We start from the raw sequence: 25397 nt of genomic DNA, 5'->3' as shown, positions 1-25397 counted from the left end.
ACTATAAGAAGTTCTGGACAATTGAATGCCAGATTAAAGGAATCGTTCTTTCCAATATTCACGAAGTTGCTATGCTATGACACCTGTCATGCCGAGTCCGGCCATGAGCGGCAGTGAGCGTTTTATTCTCTCCGTCGCAAAACCATTTTTTAAAACCGGACACCGAGTACTGCATGTCCGACTCTGTGTCCGTTTAAAAAAAACGGTTTCGCCGCGGAGAGCATAAAACGCTCACTGGTGCTCACGGCCGGACATCTTTCAAACCCATTAAAATGAACGGGTTTGAAAGAGTCCTGCAGGTTTCCGTCTCCTGCTCTGTTTTGTGCAGTAAATGGAAACCTACATGAACGGAGACTGGGCGCAGATGTGAACGAGCCCTAAGGTGTACGTTCCGACTACTGCACTCCGATGGTATTTCATTGAGTGGCACATGTGGGGTTAAGGTTATCCTTTTGTTTTCCATAGTCTTTTCCACGTTCCCATAATACTGGGTGTAGTCTGGCTTTCTTTCCTGAAATATATAACTTCATATAGTTGTGAACAAAGGAGTAGCCTGGATATATCTGTATGAGATGGGAGCTGCGATATCCTGTGTAATGCTGAGCAATGCCGAGGAGATGTGAGCTGATTCATTTCCTGCCTCCAACATGTTCTTAAGATTTTAAACATTCTCTGAATTGCATTAGAAGAGGATCTGTCACCTTTCCTTACATGTCTGTTACGGTAAATACTTGAAATATAATAACAATTCCAAATCGCTCCTGTTATTCCTCCTAGAAATTTATGAATTAATTGACAGCTGGGTGTTACCAGTCAAGGGTGGGGCCATTTACTGGGTTGGGACACACCTCTTTGACAAGGGAAGTGGTAATTCCTAGCTGTCAATTTATACGTAAATCCTCAGAAGAAACACAAGAATAATGGCACAGCACTGGGTTATAAGAAAAGTATGGGCTGATATAGATTTCAATGCAGGTGCGCTGCCTCCCCATCATAAATGAGGCGCATCCTCCGGCAGTGCAGGGATTATTAAGACTAGCGTACTAAATGCAGATCTTGATTTACTGTGTTTATTATACTTGTAGTGAAACTTTGCTGTGTTTGTTATATCTGTACTGTGAACTCTATGGAGAGGAGAGGGGGAGGAGAAAGCTTTTAACTGATCGATTGGCTCGTTCTGTGAACTGGTAGCCTGTTATCTTGAAACATACACCGACAAGCAAAAGGGTAACAATGTATTGAACTTGTGAATTTCAGGCTCCATAGCTCATCATCCACTATAGCTTGGAATGCGAGACTACCATCATTTTATAGACAATCATATTAGCTATCTTATACATAAATTTGACTTGCAGCTGGGGCAACACGGTGGATCGGTGGTTAGCACTGCAGCCTTGCAGCGCTGGAGTCCTGGAGTTTGAATCCCACCAGGAACAACATCTGCAAGGAGTTTGTATGTTCTCCCTGTGTTTGCGTGGGTTTCCTCCCATTCTATAAAGATATACTGATAGGAAAAAAAAAGTTTGACTTCCAGCTATTTAGCATATGATTAGTTATGCAGATTCTTGTCATGTAACTGCAATGTTACTGTTTTGCTCCTAAAAATCGAAATTTTTATTTTTATTATTTTGTAAATCCACCTTTGGCTTTCAACACTGCCTGAAACCCGGCATGCTCTCAATCACATTCAAGCATGTCCTGACTGAAATCTGATCCTGGTCACTACTATAATTTCCCAATGTTGGTGCATACTGGTCGACTCACTTGGGTACAAATACAGTTTCTTCTTCAAATCTACCCACAACTGTTTGATTGGGTTGAGGTCTGAGGACTGTGGGGCCAATCCAGCACCTCTACTTCATTGTCATTGAGGCATTTCTTTGCTAATCTCAATGTATACTTCAGGTCATTGTCCTGCTGGGACACTATGTCGTCCTTTTCATGTCCATAGTATTCGAGTGTACGAAGTAACTGGTCTTGTAGGATACTCACATGTAGCTCAGCATTGAGACCACCATTGATCCTGGTCAAGCATCCAATTCTTTTGGCTGTGAAACAACCTCATATCAGCAGGCTTCCTCCACCAAACTTCAAAGTTTCTTCAATTTCTTGTTTCGTTAGCCCTCTTTTCCCTTGTTTCATCCAGATACATCTGCACCCATCAGTCTATTGACTTTCGTCTCATCAGTCAAAATCACCTGTTTCCAATCTTCTACTGTCCACTTTCCTGTTAACTCAAGCCAATGCTTCTTATGATGTTTAACTCAAGGCTGCGTCACCTTTTGGGCCACCATTGCAAACTTGTGCCTCGATTCATATGAACCTTGTGATGAGCTGAGTTGTTCACTCTGATTTACCTGGACGTCCATCTCTTGGCTTTTGAATGGATGGAGGGACTTCATTTCATATTCTTCCCACTGTCATGGCACTCACATGATCCAGTTTGGCAATTTTTCTGGCCGAGAGACCACTATCGATGAGATGGATGATGTTTGTCTTTTCTTGGGAAATCTTCATCGTTGATCCTCGATTTGAACCAGCGACCTTGCGCTTGGGAATCAACCTAATAACATACTGAACTATTAGGGAATGTGAGAACAGGTTGTAATTTATAGTACATAGGAAGAAAAATATTTTTTCCATTACCAGGAGCAAAATGGTAACCATGCAATGACATGACATGAATCCGCATAACTAATCCTATGCTAAATAGTTACAAGTCAAATGTATGTATGAGACAGCCAAGATGAGTGTCTATAAAATGATGGTAGTCTCATATTCCAAGCTATAATGGATGGTGAGCTATGGAGCCTGAAGGTTCAATACATTGTTACCCTTTTGCTCGTCAGTGTATGTTTCCAGGTAACAGGCTACCAGTGCACAGAATGAGCCAATAGATCAGTTAAAAGCCTTCTCCTCCCCCTCCCCTCTCCATAGAGTTCTGTGTGTGAAGATTCAGGTTCTATTTATGTAAATCATCTGATAAGAATGAGGAGCGCAGCCTAATAAATGAAGCATGAAACAGATCTCCTCAATAATATAGATTACAAAGTTCTTTCTATTCATCTGTACTATTCATTTATGAAAAGTGTCTTTATAATTGGAGCTATGCTATAAGTATATGGCACACATTTAGCTGAACTGCACAATTTCACCACATTTATCCTAAAATAAGACTACATTTCTTACAACTTGAAATACTGTTACAGAGGCTCACGTTGACTTTCTGCATTTATTTTTGTTTTTCGTTTTTCCATTATAGTTTATTTTATGATCTTTTTATGGATGATATATCTGGGTATGACATACCCAAATAATGGTGTTTGTGATGGGATAATCCGTTTAATGCACCGTATGGATTATGTCTTACGTTTTCAACTGTTGTTTCATAGATAGTCTTATGATTGTTGGTCTATTGTCTAGCTACAAGAGGTAACTTGGTTTCTCCACTTGTAGAATTTTTGGCTTCAAAACCAGAATTGATAGTTTTTCACATTATTTCAAGCTATTCTGTCTAGATGGTTGCAAAATGTTCCAAACTATAAGGATATGTCCACATGGGATGGCTCCACTGCTGAATATCTGCTGCGGTTTTCTTTGAATGACACCATCACAAAAAAAAATAAATAAATGAAATGGCCTTGGTTTTGCTCTGGTACTATAGGGAATATCTTGCATTGCTTGAAAATCTACATCGCAGAGTGTCCCCGCACATTGTAATGTCCTCCCAGCAGTAGCCCTACACGTTATAATGTCCCCCACAGAGTGGCCCCGCACATTGTAATGTCCCACCAGCAGTGGCCCCAGTATTAACTGCACCTGGTCCCACTCCCTTCCCATACTCCAGGTGAGCATCCCTCATATCAGTGTCCTCAGTGCAGGGGAAGAGAGTAGGGGGTGCCAGCCAGGTTTTCTGTCTACAAGCTCAGGAAACTCCAGATCCGAGTCTGGGCTTCTTTTCTTCCTGGTTCTTCTAACCAGGAAACCTACAAACAGTAACCACACTAAAAACTTTGGAAATACCTTGTGCACTTTCCCTATACGGTTTTGATTTCTTAACTAGTCCTCAACCATAGTAAAAGTGAAAGTTCAGAAAACTCAGAAGTGTTGGTAATTTCCAGTATCGCTGTACTACAGTATAAGAAATCACTGCCCGTCGTCCTGTAATATTCCTATCCTCGTGATTATTGCTATTGTTGATTTACCATTTGATTTCTGTTTTGTCGAATCTGTGCCCTTTCACATCTACTTATTTGTTATTTATTAGACACTTCCTTGTTTTTAATTTTTCCCATCATCCCTCTTTTCAGATTGCTAACTTTAACCTATATCCTGATCCATTGCTGACGCCCCTGTGACCCATGTCTGAAGTCCTGCAAGGTTAGAATCCCTTTAGAGTATTCCGTTTTGTGTTTTACACAATGCATTTGTTTTTCATATGTTTACTTATTATTTGTGTATTCTATCATTCCATTTCAACATTTTGTTATAGATTCTTAGTTTTTTTAATTTAAAAATCCCTTACTAACATTAGTTAACATATCAAAGAGTGGTATATCTTCACTAAACATCATTACCCATGATAACATTTTGTCTAATGCAGTTTTCTTTGGTGTAGCCCGTAAAAGAGGTTTTCCCATCTCAGGATTTCACCAGTTCTCTTGTCTCCTCTCTAGGGTTGAGCCGATCTTGACTTTTCAGGATCGATTTTAAAATCCAATTTCCGATCATTTTTCATTCGAACCCGATCTCGATCCCAATTCCGATCCCAATGCAAGTCAATGGGAATTTTTTATTAATCGGAGATCGGATTTTAAAAGCAATCCTACTCCCTGGTGTCCACTTAACTCCAGGGATGGCTGGTCCTGTGCCTCGTGCCTTCTTCGCCTCGCTGCTGCTCCATGCTGCTCTTCTCTCTTCGCTGCCCCTTCCCTGCCAGGTTAGGAGAGTGTGGGCGGGTACTGGGAGGGGAGACGTCACATCCCCCCGCCCTGTACCCGCCCACACTCTAAGCCACAAGCCCTGCCTACCTAGCGCTTTAAAACTAACCTGGGAGGCGGGGCAGCGAGACAAGAAGAAGGAGGGCACCGGAGCACCCATCTCTAGAGGTAAGTAGCTGCTAGAGATTTAGTTTAGCCTTCCATTCGAATGAATGAAGGCAGCCGGCGCGCAGGGGGTTAAGGCTGTGTGTCGGCTGCTTCCATTCATTCCTATGGAACTGCAGCGGAGCCTTCACACTGAGTATACAGCGTATACTCAGTGTGAAGCCTAAGCAATGCATTGTGGGAAAAATCACTGATCTCGATCCCACATAAAAAGATCGTGTTCGGAATTCCGATGGCGATCGTGAAATTTTCTCGATCGCCGATCGGAATCCGATCTTTTCCGAACACGATCGCTCAACCCTACTCCTCTCCCATCCACTAATTCTCACCCCAGTTCGGCAGTGTACTCTGAACTTATTGTAAATATTTACAAATCTACAAGCACGGTTCCAGCCATTATCAGGGCTCCGCAACTGAAAGCATTTGTAAGGGAAAGATAATAGTTGGCCAGGAACAGGGATTGGGTCATCAGCCTGTTACAGGTGGTCTGTAACCTAGGAAACAAGCTATACTGAGTGGCTTACTGAACAATATCTTTACAAACAGCGCAAGTTTTTTGGCTAAAACACTTTAAGTCCTACTCCAGGTCTTTCCATACTTTGGAATCTCTGGATTTTACTTTTTAGCCCCCACCATTCCCAGGCTATTATTTCTGTTAGTTTCAGGTATGATGGTTAGGCTTGCGGATGTGAGCTAGATTAGACAGTCAGGGACCACTCATCTGACAGTAGAGCGTCTAATCCACATATATGATGCTGAAGTAAACAGAAATGATTGATTTGGAACAGTGAAGGTTAAACGAAACAGCTATTAAAGGGTGCAAAGAGTTGGAGTTGGTGAAGGTGGTGAAAAGTCACCTTTAGGCTGGTCTTACATTACCGTAATGATTCTACGGTCCGCATGTTGCTGATCAGTAACACTAGTTGCTGATCGGCAACATACACTCCGCAGATGTCCATGTCCTGCCGCACTCGCCCATAGAGTTCTATGGGCGAATCCGTGCAGTGCCGCAATTCACGGGCATTACGGACATGTTCTATAAATTGCAGAACACGGTTACGGCCCGACCACACCACGGATAAAATATCCGGTGGTGTAAAAGGCCACATTGAGTATAATGTGTCCGCAATTGAAAACCCTCAATTGCGGACCATTTGCGGACCTACATTACGGTCGTGTAAGACCAGCCTTAAACTTCATGTCTGAATATGATCCTGGAGATATGAATACCATTTAAATATCTCTCAATTGGTCATGATGTAAAAATTTCCATTAACACAAGCTTTAGTTAAAAAAAAAAACATTTACAAAAAACCCCATTAGGAGAATATACGTTTTTAGAGGGTGCCGTTCCCCTGTTAGGACCCAGCCTCTTAGAAGTTCAAAGAGCATCTTTTGGTCTGGAGGACCTAACACATCCATGGCCTATGTTGATAGTCCATTAGTTTCCCTGATCAGCATGTAATGCTTCCCTTCTCCTGTGGTGGCACTGCAGGAGAACTCAACACTTGATACCAGGTTCCTGGACAGATCACTGCAGATCGCTAAGAGTCCAAACAGCAGTCACTCTGTGATAAAGGAATCGTGGGTGAGCCTGCTAACAAGAAAGAATTATTAAAAGTGACTTTTGTAAGTCATTTAACTCACTTTATCGGTTTGTCTATGGGGAATCCTCAAGACGTGACTGCTTTGAGAATCTCTGTTTGAAACTATTCCCTTCACGTCACTACCCAGAACCTGTTTTCAATTTATATTTTCTTACAGTGATTCTATCATGTAAGAGAAAGCTGGAATAAAAGAAAATCAAACATGCTGAGCCCTGACTTTGATAAGGGAGCCTTCCTTGTAAAGAATATGAAGATAACGTGTATAGCAAAGGCTCTCACTATAGTAGGCTTCTCCTTTTCTTCTTTATTTTATTAAAGCGTACTTATTCCCACCAGAAATCCTGAGTTTTCAAAGAACAGTCCTGTAGTTATTTTTTTTAATCTGTCCACATTGGATCCAAGGCAATGCTTTTTTGCATGTATTATCTTTTAGGGATTCTACCATCGCCCTATTATTGAGATATACTTATTGTCTAAATTCTTTGCATTGTCTCCTGTGTTTAATCATGAGATTGTGCAAACTTAAGGCTGTATTAGACAGCCAGATGTCGGCGGCCAATGAGAAACACCTGGATCAGGACTTATTACACAGGCCCATGCAAACAGAATTGGGGTGGAACCATCTTAGCTCTAGTCAATAGAGATGAGCGAACAGTAAAATGTCCGAGGTTCGATATTCGTTTCGAGTAGCCCCTCAATATTCGACTACTCGAATCGAATATCGAACCCTATTATAGTCTATGGGGGGAAAATGCTCATTTCAGGGGTAGGCAACATTCGATCGAATTATACTTACCAAGTCCACGAGTGAGGGTCGGGCTGGATCCTCCGAGAAGTCTTCTCCTTGCAGCGTCCCTGCGGCATCTTCTGGCTCTGAATTCACTCTGCCAGGCATCAGGCCTGGCCAGAGCCGACTGCACATGTCCGCACTACAAGTGGGCATGTGCAGTCGGCTCTGCCCAGGCCCGATGCCTGGCAGAGTGAATTCAGAGCCGGAAGACGCTGCGGGGAAGCTGCACGGAGAAGACTTCTAAAGCTAGGAGAAGAACCAGTCTTGATTGGCCAACTGTATAGCAATCAGCCAATCAATGCTGGTTCTGCATCGAACTTTTCCATTCGAATAGCGAGTGGTACGAGTATTCGAGTACGAGTATTTCGAATACCGTAGTATTCGATCGAATACCTACTCAATCGAATACTATTCGCTCATCTCTACTAGTCATTCCTTCCCCCATTCAGATGCATGGACCTAGGGGTCCAATAATTTGTCAAAATCTGAGGCCTCATGAGGGTTTTTTGATACTCTGATAGGCTACTCCAACAAAACTAGAAATCCATATTCAGTGCTAGATCCTGCTCTGGGAGTCTTTTCCGAATGGCGGGATCCGGTCCTGTCTAGGGCCAGACTCCCTTTAAGGGTTGCTCGCCTAACTTTGGAGAAACCTCAGATGAGAATGGTTAAATAGTAGATGCCCTTTCATAAAATGTCTAGCATGTCATAGTGACATAGTCCATCTTCAGGTAACCCCGCCAAGCTGAACAGAGTTGATCACAGTTATAAGAGGGATCCCCACCAATCTGATCCTAGATGTCACTTATGGATTGTACGTTTTCTAGTATGTAGTGTATGCTGTATTAATCTTTAGTCTGGAATAAAATGATTTCTATTCTAGAAAAATATTCATGGAAAATATTGGGTTTATATTTATTACTTAAAAGGGGACCTGTCACCGGGTCTGAAGAGCCCAATGAGCCTGAGCATTTTGGTGTTTTGTATATCCAAATCTGATCAGCCATTCCAAAGATATAAGCCCTTCTTGTGTTACAAATTAGGGTATATTAGCCAAGTAGTATATTAGAGAGACGGCACCTCCAGATAAACCATAGTACTACCACCAACTTGACTAATATACCCTAGTTTGTATAAACACTAAAAGGGCCTATATCTTTGGAATGACTGAACAGATTTGGAGAAAGAGAACACCAAAATTCTAAGGGTGGCGGCGCCCATCAGATAATGTATGTCATTGGGCTTCTTAGACCTGGTCAAAGGTACTCTTTGAAGAATTCACTTCGACTGTGGATGATGACACTACACTAATTCAGATCTGAAAAGGCCAATGACATACATGACTCTGAGCATTTTGGTGTTTTGTTTATCCAAATCTAGCCATTCAAAAGATATAAGCCCTTTTAGTGTTGATGCAAATTAGATTATACTAGACAAGTGGGTGGTAACATTTCAGCACACATAGAGTAACTACAGTGGTACCGCCTGCTTGGCTAGTATATCCTAGTTTACATCAACCGTAAAAGGGCTTATATCTTTGGAATGGCTGAACAGATTTGAATAACGCGAACACGAAAATGCTCAGGGTGACAGCGTCTATCAGGTAATATTTGTGTGATTGGGCTGGTGAAAGGTTGTCTTTGAAGAATTCACCGCAACTGAGGATGATGAGACTAGAAAAATGAATACTAATATTATTATTACATGATATAAATTCAGATTATTACTAGTGCATGGTTTTATCAGATCTAGGACAGTGTTTCTTATCTCCAGTCCTTATGTCCTCCCAGTATAATGTTTGGAGGTCTTCTGTAGTATTGCACAGTGTGGATGTCAGGACATGAAGAATTACCACAGGTGTTGTCTCTATGGGATATCCTGAAATCATGACCTGTCAGGGATACACTGGAACTGAGAAACACTGGAGCACATTTATCATTACAATGACACCAATGTTCCTATACACTAGAAAGCTTTCTGTAGATCCCGCATCATTTGTGATAATGGGGGAATTACATTGTCATAGCCCACCTTCTAGTAGGATGGTGAAGAGCCAACATCTATGTGCACATGTAGGAAGTATATAGGGTATCCGAATCTATCAGAATAATGGGATATGTAGGAGATACACAGCGCCGACAGGGAGAAGGTCCATGTAAGTGTCATCTAAGAAGACTTGAAAATATATTACATGCTAAGGCTTTATTCACACACACTCAGTGTCATGCTAAGGTGCAGTAGAGGCAGCTGTCATTTCAGCTACCATATATACTCGAGTATAAGCCAAATTTTTCAGCACAGTTTTTGTGCTGAAAAAGCCCCCTTCGGCTTATACTCGAGGCAAGCAAAAAAAAAAAAAAAATATTTATCTTTTGGGAGGGGGGGGGGGTCTATGACCAGCCGCAATAGTAATGTACAGAATCTCCCATAAAATAGTGAAATAAATTAAAAAATAAATAAATGTAAATATATATATATACACACTCACCGGCCACTTTATTAGGTACACCATGCTAGTAACGGGTTGGACCCCCTTTTGCCTTCAGAACTGCCTCAATTCTTCATGGCATAGATACAACAAGGTGCTGGAAGCATTCCTCAGAGATTTTGCTCCATATTGACATGATGGCATCACACAGTTGCCGCAGATTTGTCGGCTGCACATCCATGATGCGAATCTCCCGTTCCACCACATCCCAAAGATACTCTATTGGATTGAGATCTGGTGACTGTGGAGGCCATTGGAGTACAGTGAACTCATTGTCATGTTCAAGAAACCAGTCTGAGATGATTCCAGCTTTATGACATGGCATTGCATTATCCTGCTGAAAGTAGCCATCAGATGTAGGGTACATTGTGGTCATAAAGGGATGGACGTGGTCAGCAACAATACTCAGGTAGGCTTTGGCGTTGCAACGATGCTCAATTGGTACCAAGGGGCCCAAAGAGTGCCAAGAAAATATTCCCCACACCATGACACCACCACCACCAGCCTGAACCGTTGATACAAGGCAGGATGGATCCATGCTTTCATGTTGTTGACGCCAAATTCTGACCCTACCATCCGAATGTCGCAGCAGAAATCGAGACTCATCAGACCAGGCAACGTTTTTCCAATCTTCAATTGTCCAATTTCGATGAGCTTGTGCAAATTGTAGCCTCAGTTTCCTGTTCTTAGCTGAAAGGAGTGGCACCCGGTGTGGTCTTCTGCTGCTGTAGCCCATCTGTAGCCTCAAAGTTCGACGTACTGTGTGTTCAGAGATGCTCTTCTGGCTACCTTGGTTGTAACGGGTGGCTATTTGAGTCACTGTTGCCTTTCTATCAGCTCGAACCAGTCTGGCCATTCTCCTCTGACCTCTGGCATCAACAACGCATTTCCGCCCACAGAACTGCCGCTCACTGGATGTTTTTTCTTTTTCGGACCATTCTCTGTAAACCCTAGAGATGGTTGTGCGTGAAAATCCCAGTAGATCAGCAGTTTCTGAAATACTCAGACCAGCCCTTCTGGCACCAACAACCATGCCACGTTCAAAGGCACTCAAATCACCTTTCTTCCCCATACTGATGCTCGGTTTGAACTGCAGGAGATTGTCTTGACCATGTCTACATGCCTAAATGCACTGAGTTGCCGCCATGTGATTGGCTGATTAGAAATTAAGTGTTAACGAGCAATTGGACAGGTGTACCTAATAAAGTGGCCGGTGAGTGTATATATGTTATAAATCCCTCCTTTCCCTAAAATACATATAAAAGTAGAAAATGACTGTGAAACACAAACACATTAGGTATCCCTGTGTCTACTGAATATAGGGGATCTGCAGTGCTCCTGTTCTGTCAGGAAGGGGTTAATAGGAGCACTGCAGATCCCCTATATTCAACCAGACTGAATTCCAAGTGGGGGAAAAAAAACAGTCCTCAAGCTCAGGGAAGGGGCAGACAGACAACCAAATCACCCCCTCCCCTTCCCCAGCAACTACTGCACCCAAAAACTCCGACTATTTTAATTTTTTAAATTTCCCAGTAGCTGCTGCATTTACCCCCCTCGGCTTATACTCGAGTCAATAAGTTTTACCAGTTTTTTGTGGTAAAATTAGGGGCCTCGGCTTATAATCGGGTCGGCTTATACTCGAGTATATACGGTATATCACAAACAGGATTACTATAGAAGATAATGCCTCTATAGAAAACACCATTGACCTATGAGTCCATCCACTACTGACAATAGATTGTGTCATGGCTTATCTACTCCCCATCCCTGGACAGGTCATGTCTAGAAAACTCTCCCATAAGCCTCAGTGGAGTCAGCTCCAGACTATTGCTACCTATGGCCATGAGACTGCTGTAACGCTACACACTATAATAATAATAATAAATTTTATTTATATAGCGCCAACATATTCCGCAGCGCTGTACAATTTGTACTGTTAACAGAGGAGAGAAGCCCAGGCAAAATGGCCGTCACCATAATGTAAAAATTGGCAAAGGCAGAGGAAAATTGCAAACAAATCTCCTGCATAAATAGGATTTCTGCAAGCATTTGCTAGAAAACTGGTGCAAATTGTTTAGTATACAGTATTACCTCAATAGTGTTTAACTAATATCCGCCAGTTGTAGCTACAAGTATGTAAGACCCCAATGGCTCAAAAATCCTATTACAAATGTAATTTCTGGTGGTCCCACGATGCCCCTACTTCCAAGCCACAACTCCGATCCCATTAGTCTGATCAACCCTTTACTATATGCCTTGTCTATCATGCACCGGTGCCAGTGTCACGCTTTGTTTTGCCCAAAGCTACTATTACCTTTGCTAGGCCCTGCATACGGCGGTCAAAGTGGCCTAATCCAACAATAAATGTCGGCACACTGGGCATTACCTGGGTTAACAGGAGAACAAGCTTGGTTTATTTCTGCTCCAGTTCTAAAGAAATAGTAAAAGGCTTTAAAAATCCGTCATCCTATTATAGACATAATTTCCTTTTACTTGTGAGGAGAACAGTACTTATTACTGAAAGAGCTGTAATCAGGGCTTAGAAATTGGCGGTACGCTTCATAAAAACGTGATTTTATGCATAATTTTACTGTTCCTTGACATTTTCACATGCTTGAAGAGCCCACACAGGTAACAATTTTACGCATTTTATGTGAATGATTCTTTAAAAATGATCGCCATTGAATGTGCGTATACACAGAATTGATTTAATATGATACTATCATGTATTTTATACTGTGGGTGTATTTTTGTTGGTGCATTTACTATCATTCCGATATATATATATTACTAATAGTGTGTGGTCAGGAGATCTAAACTGGACTGTTGGATTATCTAACCTGGCGTGGAGCCAGCAGACATTACCAATTGCAGTTCATGAATGACCTGAGCCCTCTGGAGGGAGCACTTCTAACCTTAGTATATAAAAGGGGGTCTCGTTTTGGGGACTCCACTCTATTACACCCATTTGAACTGCACTAGAAAGAAATAGATGGGTTGTCTGGACTATAATGAATTTCACACAGTATTGGACATTGGCTGTGAATGGCACTGTCTTAACCCGTCACCATAAAAATGTAGTTTAACCCTTCGTTCACATCTGCGTTCGCTATTCCGTTTGGGGAGTCCGCATGGGGACCCCCCGACCGGAATACCAAACGCAACTGCAAGCGGTGTGCAGAAAAAGCACACGGACTCCATAGACTATAATGGGGTCTGTGTGCTGGCCGTGCACTGCCCACACGAATCATGCAGACAGGAACATAGATTGTGAACCACTTTCCTGTCTGCATGATCCCTGCGGAGATCTGGCAGCAAACACACAGACCCAATTATAGTCTATGGGGATCTGTGTGCTTTCTCTGGCACACCGCTTGCATTTGTGTTTGATAGTCCGTTCGGGGAGGGGGGGGGGGAGGGTCCTCATGCGGACTCCTCCGGACGGAATCCAAATGCAGATGTGAACGAGGCCTAACCTGTAGGCACCATGTTATAGGGTGGGGGAGCTGAGCAGATTCACTTATGGTTTTGTAATTGGGGAGGAGTAAATGAGTCCAGTGGGCGGTCCTACCAATGATTGGGCCTACAGGAATAGTTATTAGTCACTGTTAGGACCGCTCACTGGACTCAATGTCTCTTTCCAGGCATAGAAAGAACAGAAATATAAGCAATACATCAATCTGCTCAGCTCCTCCTGCTCTATGACGAGATGTCTGCAGATTACACAGTATGTACATGGTGACAAGTTCCCTTTAATGAGACAGAGGCTTTCCAAATGCGCTATCCATACACTTATATAGGTGGTCCCCTGCTTAGAACCCCTCTATATACCAGAACCTCAGTATAAGCGGTCAAGACTTCCATATATTACAAGGATGGCCATTCATGTGAGGGGGCCACCATAGGGTTCAACTACAAATGGCCGACAGGTTACAGATCGATCCCTAGGAGAATGTTGGCTTTTACTGAGGGTGCTAGAAGTGGGACATGGGCAATAAGCTGATCACCTCGGGGGTCACATTGTGTAATTAGTTGTCTTTTGATGAGACAACTCTTTATAGGTACACACTTTATGAAGTAAAAGATGTCTGTCCTATGTTTAGGGTTAGTCAGTGGTAATATAGGAGAGTTTATAAGTATCAGAGCTGTGTAACCAGGCCTATGCATTTGTTGCATGACCAAGATATCCAAATGCTCCTGGCACTGAGATTGCAAGTGCTTGGGGTTACTCTCTGTATGTGCAGTGTCCATGCCAGGGCTCATTGCAAGTGCTAGGGGTTACTCTCTGTATGTGTAGTGTCCATGCCGGGGCTCATTGCAAGTGCTTGGGTTTACTCTCTGTATGTGCAGTGTCCATGTCAGGGCTCACTGCACTGAATGCTCCTCAAGCCCTCTCCTCCGTGTCTCTAATAGTCTCATGATTGGATACTAGAACCATAACTCAGAGGACCTTCAGTGCAAAGAACATATTATAAGTACTGTATATGAAGGGTACTATTATGATATGGTTTTGATAATCTAGTGTGACGTAGATTTCATGAATAACAAGCTCTTTTCTTATTGTTTCTTCTAGTCGACTCAAGTGTGGAAACACTTCCAATGTTTATGGCAAGCCACAGTGCCACGGACATAGCAAATAGGAATGGTCCAGTCAGTCCTCCAAACACATTGAACTTACGATCCTCTCACAATGAACTACTAAATTCAGATGTAAAACACACTGAAACAAAGAGTGACACACCTCCCAAATGCCGAAAAAAATACGCATTGACCAATATTCAGGCCGCCATGGGCTTATCTGACCCAGCAGCACAACCCCTTCTGTCAAATGGCTCTTCAAACATCAAACTGGTCAAGAATGGAGAGAACCAGTTGCGAAAAGCTGCTGAACAAGGACAACAAGACCTAAACAAGAATGTAAGCTTAGAAGATGGTGTCAACAGGATTTCTGAAAAACTAGAAGGCAAAGATGAAGATGATCCAGAAACCTCTGAAATCCTTCCACTACTTCCCAGAAGGACCAAGAGTTTCCTTGATTATTATTCCGATCTTGACACTTCCAGAGACCTTGATCAGAGTCTAGCTAATGGCCATGCAGTGAAGGAAGAGGAAAACTCCATATGGATCACTGGTCAAGGTCCTGGCATTATTACGAATGGAGAAATGCTTCTGTCAAAGCAGAACAAGACTCCAAGTCCTGAGGATAGTCTTGTGCCAACAGTGTCCTCTAGTCCTGAGACTAAAAAGGACCATCCAAAGACTGGTGCAAAGACAGACTGCGCCTTACATCGCATACAGAACCTGGCCCCTAGCGATGAAGATTCCAGTTGGACCACCTTGTCCCAAGATAGTGCTTCACCAATAACTCCAGATGAGACCGGTAAGCCCGAAATTGTATTGTCTTTTAAGCAAGTAGAATCCGATGTTGTAAAAATTGAGCTTGATCAGAAACTGATATTTGTGGGGTTTGGGAATTTTATGAAGGAAGAACATACTATGCACATAGTCTGTATAACTTAGCATACCACAAGTAGTACAGGTAAAGTATAAGATGTAGCCTGTCTGAATTAGACATCAACAAAAATCTGCTTGGTATTTTTTGGAAATGCTTTAAATACTCATCTATTGCACCATAAATGCAGACCATGTTGCTGTTCTAGACTCCCTGAACAAGGGGCGCCTAGTTATTTTGTCTGGATGCTTTATTTTATCCCTAAGTGACATGGAGTTGGTTCCCCTGCTTTTGTGCACTGTGTGCGTGGTACAGGATCCAGCAAAAGTGTGACCAACCCAAACAACTCCCTGGTGCTGAGCGGTTGTTGGGAACGTAATGGAGATCCTTGGTGTGCCGCCATAGATAGGATGAGGCTCCATAGACTACTATACACCAGTGATGTATTGCAGGCTATATATATGTATTTGTGTATGTGATGAAGCGTCTGGAAGACGATGAAAAATGAAAGCTGGTTGTGGTCCCAGGTGGTTAATGGGTGCGAGAACCTGTGCAAGAATCCTTCTTAGGCTGAGTTCTCATGGGGTATTTTGGTCAGGATTTTGAGGCCGTATCCTCCTCAAAATCCTGACCAAAAAGACGGCTCCCATTGAAATCAATGGAAGTTGGTCAGTTCATTTTTCCGGGAGCGGTTTGTTCCGGCTCCTGGAAAAAAGAACAGACATGCTCATTTTTCAGGCTCGCCTCGCGATTCCACCTGAAGACACTCCCTCCTCCCTCCTAGGCCCATTCATTTGGGCCTAATCCGGAGCGGAGTGCACAGCATCGGCATCTAGTCACATCTACCCGTATTTTGGGTTCTGCCTCAGATTCCAGACCAATAAACCCTGTGTGAACCCGGCCTTACAGGTACTACAAGTATGGATCAGGCAAATTATCCCAAAGATCATATGAAGAAAATGGGATAAACAAGATGAAGTCATCTTATGGTGGTTAGGAGGTATGATGGTATTAGCCAGCACTAGAATGGGCTTGTAATGTATGGATTAAATAGTACAATGTATGCCCCTATTCAGATATCTATGTACAGTATTATTAACCATGACTAGAAGAGGGTCCTACAGCAAGGATTAAAATGGTGCAGCATACACCCCTATTCAGATGTGTATATAGTTTATGTTCCTAATAGTATGGTATTTAAAGCGTATGCCTCCAGTGTGCTTAGCTAGCAGAAGTGAAGGGACATGGTTAAGTACAGTTTGGAGATTATACAGGAATGCCCTGCACTTACTGTACCAATAAAAGCCACGATTTATGAGCTGTTCCAGCCTAGACATCTCCTAGGAGCCCGGTGCTAGCGAGGAGCCAGTATAAATCAGTCTTAAGCTCTTATCAAAACTTGAAGAATTTGGTATGATAGGAATTTCTCATTCTCAACTAATGTGAAATAGCCGTTTTACCTCAGGCTCCAGATGATAGCAGGCAAAATAGTCTGAGATGTTAAACAAGTGACTACCTGTCCACAGGCGGAAGATGGTAACAAAGCCCGAATATTGATATTCCCTTCCTGCATGCTTGGCCCTAGCAGCTAGAGTCAAATTCATATGTAGGATATTAGAATGATCATTCACCTGACACCGGGCTGTCACAGCACACGCCAAAACCTTCACTGTGTATTTAATGGGATTCCCAAAAAGCAGAGGGATTGCAAACAGTAGGCTGCAAAATCATTGCTTGTAGGAATGTAAAATAATGTGTCATGTAGATAGATAGAGAGATAGATATAGATTGGAGATAGATAGATAGATAGATAGATAGATAGATAGATAGATAGATGGATAGATGGATGGATGGAGATAGATAGATAGATAGATAGATAGATAGATAGATAGAGAGATAGAGAGATAGATAGGAGATAGATAGATAGATAGATAGATAGATAGATCAGAGAGATAGATAGATAGATAGATAGATAGATAGATAGATAGATAGATAGATAGATCGATAGATAGATAGATAGATAGATCAGAGAGATAGATAGATAGATAGATAGATAGATCAGAGAGATAGATAGATAGATGAAAGATAGATAGATAGATAGATAGATAGATCAGAGAGATAGATAGATAGATAGATAGATAGATAGATAGATAGATAGATAGATAGATCAGAGAGATAGATAGATAGATGAAAGATAGATAGATAGATAGATAGATAGATCAGAGAGATAGATAGATAGATCAGAGAGATAGATAGAGAGAGAGATAGATAGATAGATAGATAGATAGATAGATGGATAGATGGATAGATGGATAGATAGATGGATAGGAGATAGATAGATAGATAGATAGATTTTAGTTGGATGGATAGATACTGTAGATAGATATTAGATATAGAAATAGATTGACATAATTGACATTAACTAGATATTTTTTTAAATTTTGCTTACTTATACAGCGCCATCATATTCCGCAGCACTGTACAGACGTTATCACCACTCACTGTCCCATATAGGACTCACAATCTAAATATTACAGAAATAGATATATTAAATAGAAAGATCTTTTGCTATGTTCACACCTGCATCTGAGATCCTGTGTATAATGGGGTCTGCTGGGTTTACGCCTGAAAAATGTAGAGAGAAAAGTGCTGCTTGCTTTTCTCTTTGAATTTTTCAAGCAGAATGGGGGTCAGAATCCCCAAACGGTCACCTGAAGCAGGTGTGATAATAGCCTTAGTTCAATAGATACTGTAGGCATTAGTTGGATGGATGGATAGATACTGTACATAGTGTAAGCCGATGGCTGGTCAGGTAGTGGAGGGGGTGTACATCTCACACAGACTACTAAGGTGGGTGAGATGAGAAAACTCCAGGAATGGTTGTTCTCATAGACAACTTTCATCTGCTGACCATTTCGGTAAATGCTCAGTACTGGGCTGGATTTTTAGGAATGACAGGTAGGTTGGTAGTGGGACCTGTCATTCCACCCCCCTCCAGTCCACACTTTGGGGATGTTCTGGCAGCAACACTTGGGCAGGGCTTGGCTGGAGAGCAACCAGAGAGGTCATATTTTTGGAGCTGTGTCCTGAATGATTCTTCTGGCTTTTGGGTTTCTGTTATTCTAGGTGAGGTAACCTATTCTATGTTTAGTTAGAGCCTAGCCGGGCAGGGAGTTATTTCTGTATTGTTTCCTTTTGTTGCTGCACTACCTTTTTGAGTGAAAATAAACTCTTCCTTTGTTTTGGACTAAAAGAAACTGGACTTGTGTGTCTCTGCCACCCCACCTAGCAACCCCAGACCCTGACAATACATATTAGATAACTAGATAGATATTAACCCCTTCCCGACATGCGCCGTAATAGTACGGCGCGTGTCGGGTCTGTAACTATGGCGACCTCCCAGGAGCCGGGCGGCCGTCATAGCCGCCGGGTGTCTACTGCTTTAAGCAGTAGACAACCGGCTCTAATGCCTCCGATCGGTCCCCGGACCGATCGGAGGCATTAACCCCTCCGGCGCTGCTGTCAAAGGCGCCGGAGGCGCCATTTTCCCAGTGGCGCATGGGCGCCGCCATTTTGGCAGGGATCGCCGGCTCCTGGAGCATGATCCAGGGCCGACCCCCGTTGCCATGACAGCCGGGAGCCTTGTTAAAGGCTCCCAGCCATTCTGCAAATTCTCTCTTTTGCAGGCTGGTGTATACAGCCTGCAAAAGAGATGATGCTTTTTTGCAATGCATTGCAATGCATTAGCATTGTAATGCATTGCATTAGTGATCAGACCCCCTGGGGTTCAACACCCCTAGGGGGTCTAATAAATGCAAAAAAAAATAAAAAAAAAAATATAAAAAAATATAAAAAGTATTAAAAGTTCAAATCACCCCCCTTTCCCTAGAACAGATATAAAAGTAGTTAAAAACTGTGAAACATATACATGTTAGGTATCCCCGTGTCCGAAATCGCCCGCTCTACAAATCTATACAAATATTTTTCCTGTTCGGTAAACGCCGTAGCAGGAAAAATAGTCAAAAGTGCCAAACCGCCGTTTTTTCACTGTTTTAATTCTGATAAAAATTTGAATAAAAAGTGATCAAAGCAATAACATTTCCCGAAAATGGTAGAACTAAAAAGTACAACCGGCCCCGCAAAAAAAGACACCCTATGCATCCCCGTACACCTATGTATAAAAAAGTTACGGCCGTCGGAATATGGCGACTTTTAGAAAAAAAAATTTTTAACACCGTTTTTGAATTTTTTTTAGGGGTCAAAATGTAAATAAAACCATATAAATTTGGTATCCCTGGAACCGTACCGAAACACAGAATACAGGGGACATGTCATTTTGGCTGCACAGTGAACGCCGTAAAACCAAAGCCCGTAAGAAAGTCGCAGAAATGCATTTTTTCTTCAAATCCACCCCATTCTGAATTTTTTTCCTGCTTCCCAGTACATTATTATATAGAATAATTAATGGTGGCATCATGAAGAAAAAATTGTCCCGCAAAAATTAAGACCTCATATGGCTCTGGGAGCGGAGAAATAAAAAAGTTATGGGGTTTAGAAGGAGGGGAGTCAAAAACGAAAATCAAAAAATGCCATCGGCGGGAAGGGGTTAAATAGGTAGATGTTAGTTCAATAGATACCTATTAGGTAGTTTAATGGATAGATATTGTAGATAGATATTAGATAAATATGTAACTATTAAATACATTAAAAAACAGATTCCAGCCAGCACTCCAAATATATATATAGAAAAAAGAGGGGCACTATATTCACCAATGCACCCCCCTTTTTTCTTCAACTATCTTTGTAAGTGCTGCCTGGAATCACTATTATGGATACTTCCAAGGAATCTGTTTGGTTCCTTGGGGCTAGCACCTACCTTGTTAGATTCTTGTGCTGCTGCTACAACTTGTTGTATTTATTAAATACAAGATAGATGTTACACTAGGTTTACACTATCGTTGGGGTTTCTGTTTGGGGAGGTCCGCTTGGGGACCTTCCAAACCGAAAACTAATCAACTTAAAAAAGCAGTTACCCTCAGAAACCTTTGCACCCTTTAGACTACAGTATAATGGGGTCCGCCAAGTTTCTGCCCAAAAAGGGGAACGGAATGGGAAACAGAATCACCGAGCTGAGACAGAGCACTAGTGTGAACCTAGCTATAGATAGTGTGAGGAATCGTTCAGGTAGGTGCTTGTAGCAGTGCAGGACACAGGGACACAGACACCGGATTGCACACAAGTTCAGGCTTTATTCACATGTAACGCATACACTGCTTTTGCAAAGCCACTGGATAAACAAAACAAAATCCCTCTCGGCTGAGAAACTAACTTAAACGTAAGGAAACCTTTCCCTGACTATACAGGAGACTGGCTACCAGTCTCCCACCTTGGCAACAACAACGGGTAGCACGGTACCTGCTTTGGAGGTCCGGTCTGGACAGGTCAGCTCTGTCTGTGTGGTGCCACCCTGCTAGTCTTCACACACAGACTGTTATTAGGGCCTGGTTAGTCAGCTGACCTCCTTGGTGTGAGTCTTTACCAAACACCCTTTAGCTGCCTGGCTGGGACATACCTGTCTTCCCAGTCTACACCCTTCACTCTCTCACAATAGATAGATAAATAGACAGATAGAGAGATAACTATTAGATAGTTGGATGGATGAATATATAGCTAGATAGATATTAGGGAGAGAGAGAGATACTGTAGATAGAGAAACAGACAGCAGCACGGTGGCTCAGTGGTTTGTAGTGCTGGAGTCCTGTGTTCGAATCCTTCCTAGGGCAACATATGCAAGGATTATGTTCTCTCCTTTTGGGCTAAATCACACGGAGCAAGTTGGCAGTGAATTTTGACACGGAATCCACCTCCAAATCCACTGTTCCCATTGACTTCAATGGGAGTCGCTCACTTCTTTTTTTCCGCTAGCTTGTAGCAGAAAAAAGAAGCAAGCTGCGCTATCTTGCTGTGGATTCCGCGGCTGAATCATCCGCAGTGTGAGGCTCCGACCCATTCATTTGGGCTTAATCCTTCACGGAATGCCGCGATGGGATGCCAGTGCAATGCACCGCCATCCTGCCGCAACAACCGCAACAGAATGTGTACACACGGAACACTGTGTCAACTAGCCCTTTGTGTGGGTTTCCTTCCACACTATAAACACATACTGATAGGGAGAGGAAAAAAAAAAGAGAAACATATTTATGTCAGATAGATATTACATAAATAAATATTAACAGAATATAAATATTGATATTAAATAGATAATAGAGATGTATTACATAGATCAAAAGTTATTATTATTGCTGTTTATTTATAGAGCACCATTAATTCCATGGTGCTGTACATTTGAGGGGCGACATACAATACACATAATATGCACAATACTAACAGTGACCGACTGGTACAGTGGTATAGAGGGCCCTGCCCGCAAGGGCTTACAGTATGGAAGGAAATATTAAATAGATAGATAGATAGATAGATAGATAGGTGATAGATAGATAGATAGATAGATAGATAGATAGGAGATAGATAGATAGGAGATAGATAGATAGATAGATAGATAGATAGATAGATAGATAGATAGATAGATAGATAGATAGATAGGAGATAGATAGATGATAGATAGGAGATAGATAGATAGATAGATAGATAGATAGATAGATAGATAGATAGGAGATAGATAGATAGATAGATAGGAGATAGATAGATAGATAGATAGATAGATAGATAGATAGATAGGAAGGAGATAGATAGATAGATAGATAGATAGATAGATAGATAGATAGGAGATAGATAGATAGATAGATAGATAGATAGATAGATAGATAGATAGGAGATAGATAGATAGATCGATAGATAGATAGATAGATAGGAGATAGATAGATAGATAGATAGGAGATAGATAGATAGATAGATAGATAGATAGATAGATAGGAGATAGATAGATAGATCGATAGATAGGAGATAGATAGATAAATAGATAAAACTGAATCTGCTATGACCCAATGCAAAATCTTCCATACAGTTCCACAACTGTACGCAGAATTTATAGTCCTAATATACTTTTGTGGAGGGAGGAATGGTTTGGCCTCCACAGACACCAGTTTCCAAGGTCAATTGCAATTGCTGCACCTCGTATACTTACAGCCCTATAAATGCACACAATAATGTCACTACACAGAAATCATCCTTAACATGATGTTGTAGAGGATAGATAATCCACGCAATGTATCCCACCACAGGGATAACAAAGAAAAACCTTGTGCTGTGACTATACAGATAATAAGAAGTGATATCTTACAGGGATAATAAACAGCACGTAGTATAGACTAAGGTGATGTTACAGCATGAGAAACATAGCTGCAGTGATGTCGCATAGGAGTCATGTCATAGTACATGTATAACAAGAGCAGGAAGGGAACATATGGAGAATGAACCAAGTGAAGTGATAATAAGGGGTTAGATCAGAGACAAATCACAGTATCGTTATATAGTATTGTCATAGTATAGGAATAATGCACACAGTGATGTGACAAACAATGCAATGTGACAAGTGCATGACTAGTAAGCACTGTGTAGACATAGGACCTTTATCTATATGCAGGATAGATGATAGATAGGAGATAGATATAGATAGATAGATAGATAGATAGATAGATAGATAGATAGATAGGAGATAGATAGATAGATAGATAGATAGATAGATAGATAGGAGATGGATAGATAGGAGATGGATAGATAGGAGATAGATAGATAGATAGGAGATAGATAGATAGATAGATAGATAGATAGATAGATAGATAGATAGATAGGAGATAGATAGATAGATAGATAGGAGATAGATAGATAGATAGATAGATAGATAGATAGATAGGAGATAGATAGATAGATAGGAGATAGATAGATAGATAGATAGGAGATAGATAGATAGATAGATAGATAGATAGATAGATAGATAGATAGGAGATAGATAGATAGATAGATAGATAGATAGACACTGCAGCTGGACAGATTGAGTGCATTGATAGTTACTCTAAATCGACAGATAGTAATAATATTGAGTTGTACTTTGCGCTTTAGTTGAGTCACTTTGTGCGCTTCGGGGCACCTTCCAGCTCCGTCTGTTCAGCACCCTTGTGTTTTACATGCCAGTGATTAATATGGCGGCCTCTAATTTTCTTTTGAACACTGCGATGGCCGCGCACTATGTCATGCTCATGCATCACCATCTTCCTAGTCATCCAGAGCCCAAATGACTTGTCGCCATGAATGGTTCAGCATAAAGTACTCTGCAAGAAACTAATAAATGTAACTAACTCGGTAATGGACTTTGATGTCCATCTTTCCCTCCTGGAGCATTAAATGACAAATAACCATCTTGGAAAGAATAGAAAGAAATAAAGCGGCACTACTGGAAAGAAGTTTTAAATTCTTAAAAAGGCATTTGAAACACTTGCAATATATGGAGCATCTAACGGGTAACCACGTTGTCAAAATGAACAGCTAATAACGCTTTCCAGGTGGTACTCTCTCTGTGTATAAAGTCCAGACAAAAATAGCAAAAAAGTAGAGCAAAAAACAGGGCACTCACCAGACAACGGGTCTAAAACCAGCAAACTTTATTTCATCTCTTTAAAACAACTCCAGTGCATGGGAATCGAGTAGATGGAAAGACATATAGTTCAAACGACGATCGTTTCATGCGATACACATTTTATCAGGCTTGCCAGGCTTATCGGTCATACTGCTGGCACTGATTGGACTAGGCAATGTTATCCCCAATTGTCAATTCATTCATTCATTCATTCATTCATTTCTAGTAGTAATAACAGAGAAACACAACACATAGAAAGATTTTCCAGATAAGAAAAGATGGTTGAGAATTGGTATTTCTTGTAGTATACAGTTATTACAAAAACAGACATGTCAGGAGCGATTCTCTTACTGTCTTTACGTCAGATATAATGTACTGTATGTAAATTTGTGTGCAAGCTCAAGGGGCATTTGGGTTAATAATTACATTCTTTACAAAATGATTGTTTTCCTTGACATTTTCCCAATTATTTAGTCTAGAATAGAGATATGCGTCAACATTAAATTTTCCAAATCATACTTTTCCATGAAACTCCTTATTTCTAAAAGTGACTTCATTTAAAGGGATCCTATCATTGCATACCCTTTTTTTCTTGATAACACTTAGAAATAGTCTTAAGAAGGGCTATTATTCTCCTACCTTTAGATGTCTTCTTCGCGCCGCCATTCAGTAGAAATCCGGGTTTTCTTCTATGCAAATGAGTCCTCTCGCAGCACTGAGGGCGGGCCCTGGCTCTCAAACAGCACTGGGGGTGTCCCCAATGCTGCGAGATAACTCTCCAGTGACGCCTCTATCTTCTTCTGGAACGCCCCTCCCTGTGTCTTCTTCTGGAGCTGGGTTTCAATCTTCTAGGCCTCGGGCAAAGCCGACTGCTCTTGCCCGGGCCACAAGAAAATGGCTGTTTACACCAGCTTACTGTGTAAGCGGCCACAAGAAAATGTCCGCTTATACCAGCTTACTGTGTAAGCGGCCACAAGAAAATGTCCGCTTATACCAGCTTACTGAGTAAGCGGCCATTTTCTTGTGGCCCGGGCATGCGCAGTTGGCTCTGCCTGAGGTCCAAGGCCTAGAAGATTGAAGCTCAGGAGGGATGAAGACACAAGGAGAGGACGTTCCAGAAGAAGATGGAGGCGGTGCTGGAGATTTCTCTCGAAGCATTGGGGACACCTCAAGTGCTGCGAGAGATCTCATTTGCATACCGAAGAAAACTTGAATTTCTACCGAACAGCGGCACGGAGAAGACATCTAAAGGAAGGAGTAGAGTAGCCTTTCTTAAGGCTAGTCCTACGTCTTAGTCAGGAAAAAAAGGGGTTTCCAATGATAGGATCCCTGAGGGAGTTTGTCACTAGAGTCCGGGTTATC

General features: G+C 41.8%; 1 protein-coding gene across 4 annotated transcripts in view; it reads left to right on the top strand.

The window, feature by feature from the left end:
- The window catches only part of APBB2 (amyloid beta precursor protein binding family B member 2), a 385145-nt gene that overhangs the window by 104769 nt on the left and 254979 nt on the right, over window positions 1-25397 (top strand). For 3 of the 4 annotated variants that reach the window (XM_075261547.1, XM_075261546.1, XM_075261581.1), the window contains exon 4: window positions 14564-15370. In XM_075261547.1, coding sequence (XP_075117648.1) covers window positions 14564-15370 — 807 coding nt within the window. Of the gene's footprint in view, window positions 1-4310; window positions 4381-14563; window positions 15371-25397 lie in introns of all 4 variants that reach the window. The other variant, XM_075261548.1, reaches the window with a different exon arrangement.

This window comes from Leptodactylus fuscus, chromosome 1 (genome assembly GCF_031893055.1).
Source record: "Leptodactylus fuscus isolate aLepFus1 chromosome 1, aLepFus1.hap2, whole genome shotgun sequence".
Taxonomy (NCBI): domain Eukaryota; kingdom Metazoa; phylum Chordata; class Amphibia; order Anura; family Leptodactylidae; genus Leptodactylus; species Leptodactylus fuscus.
The sequence above is the reverse complement of the archived record's forward strand: the minus strand, read 5'-3'. Positions and strand labels throughout refer to the sequence as shown.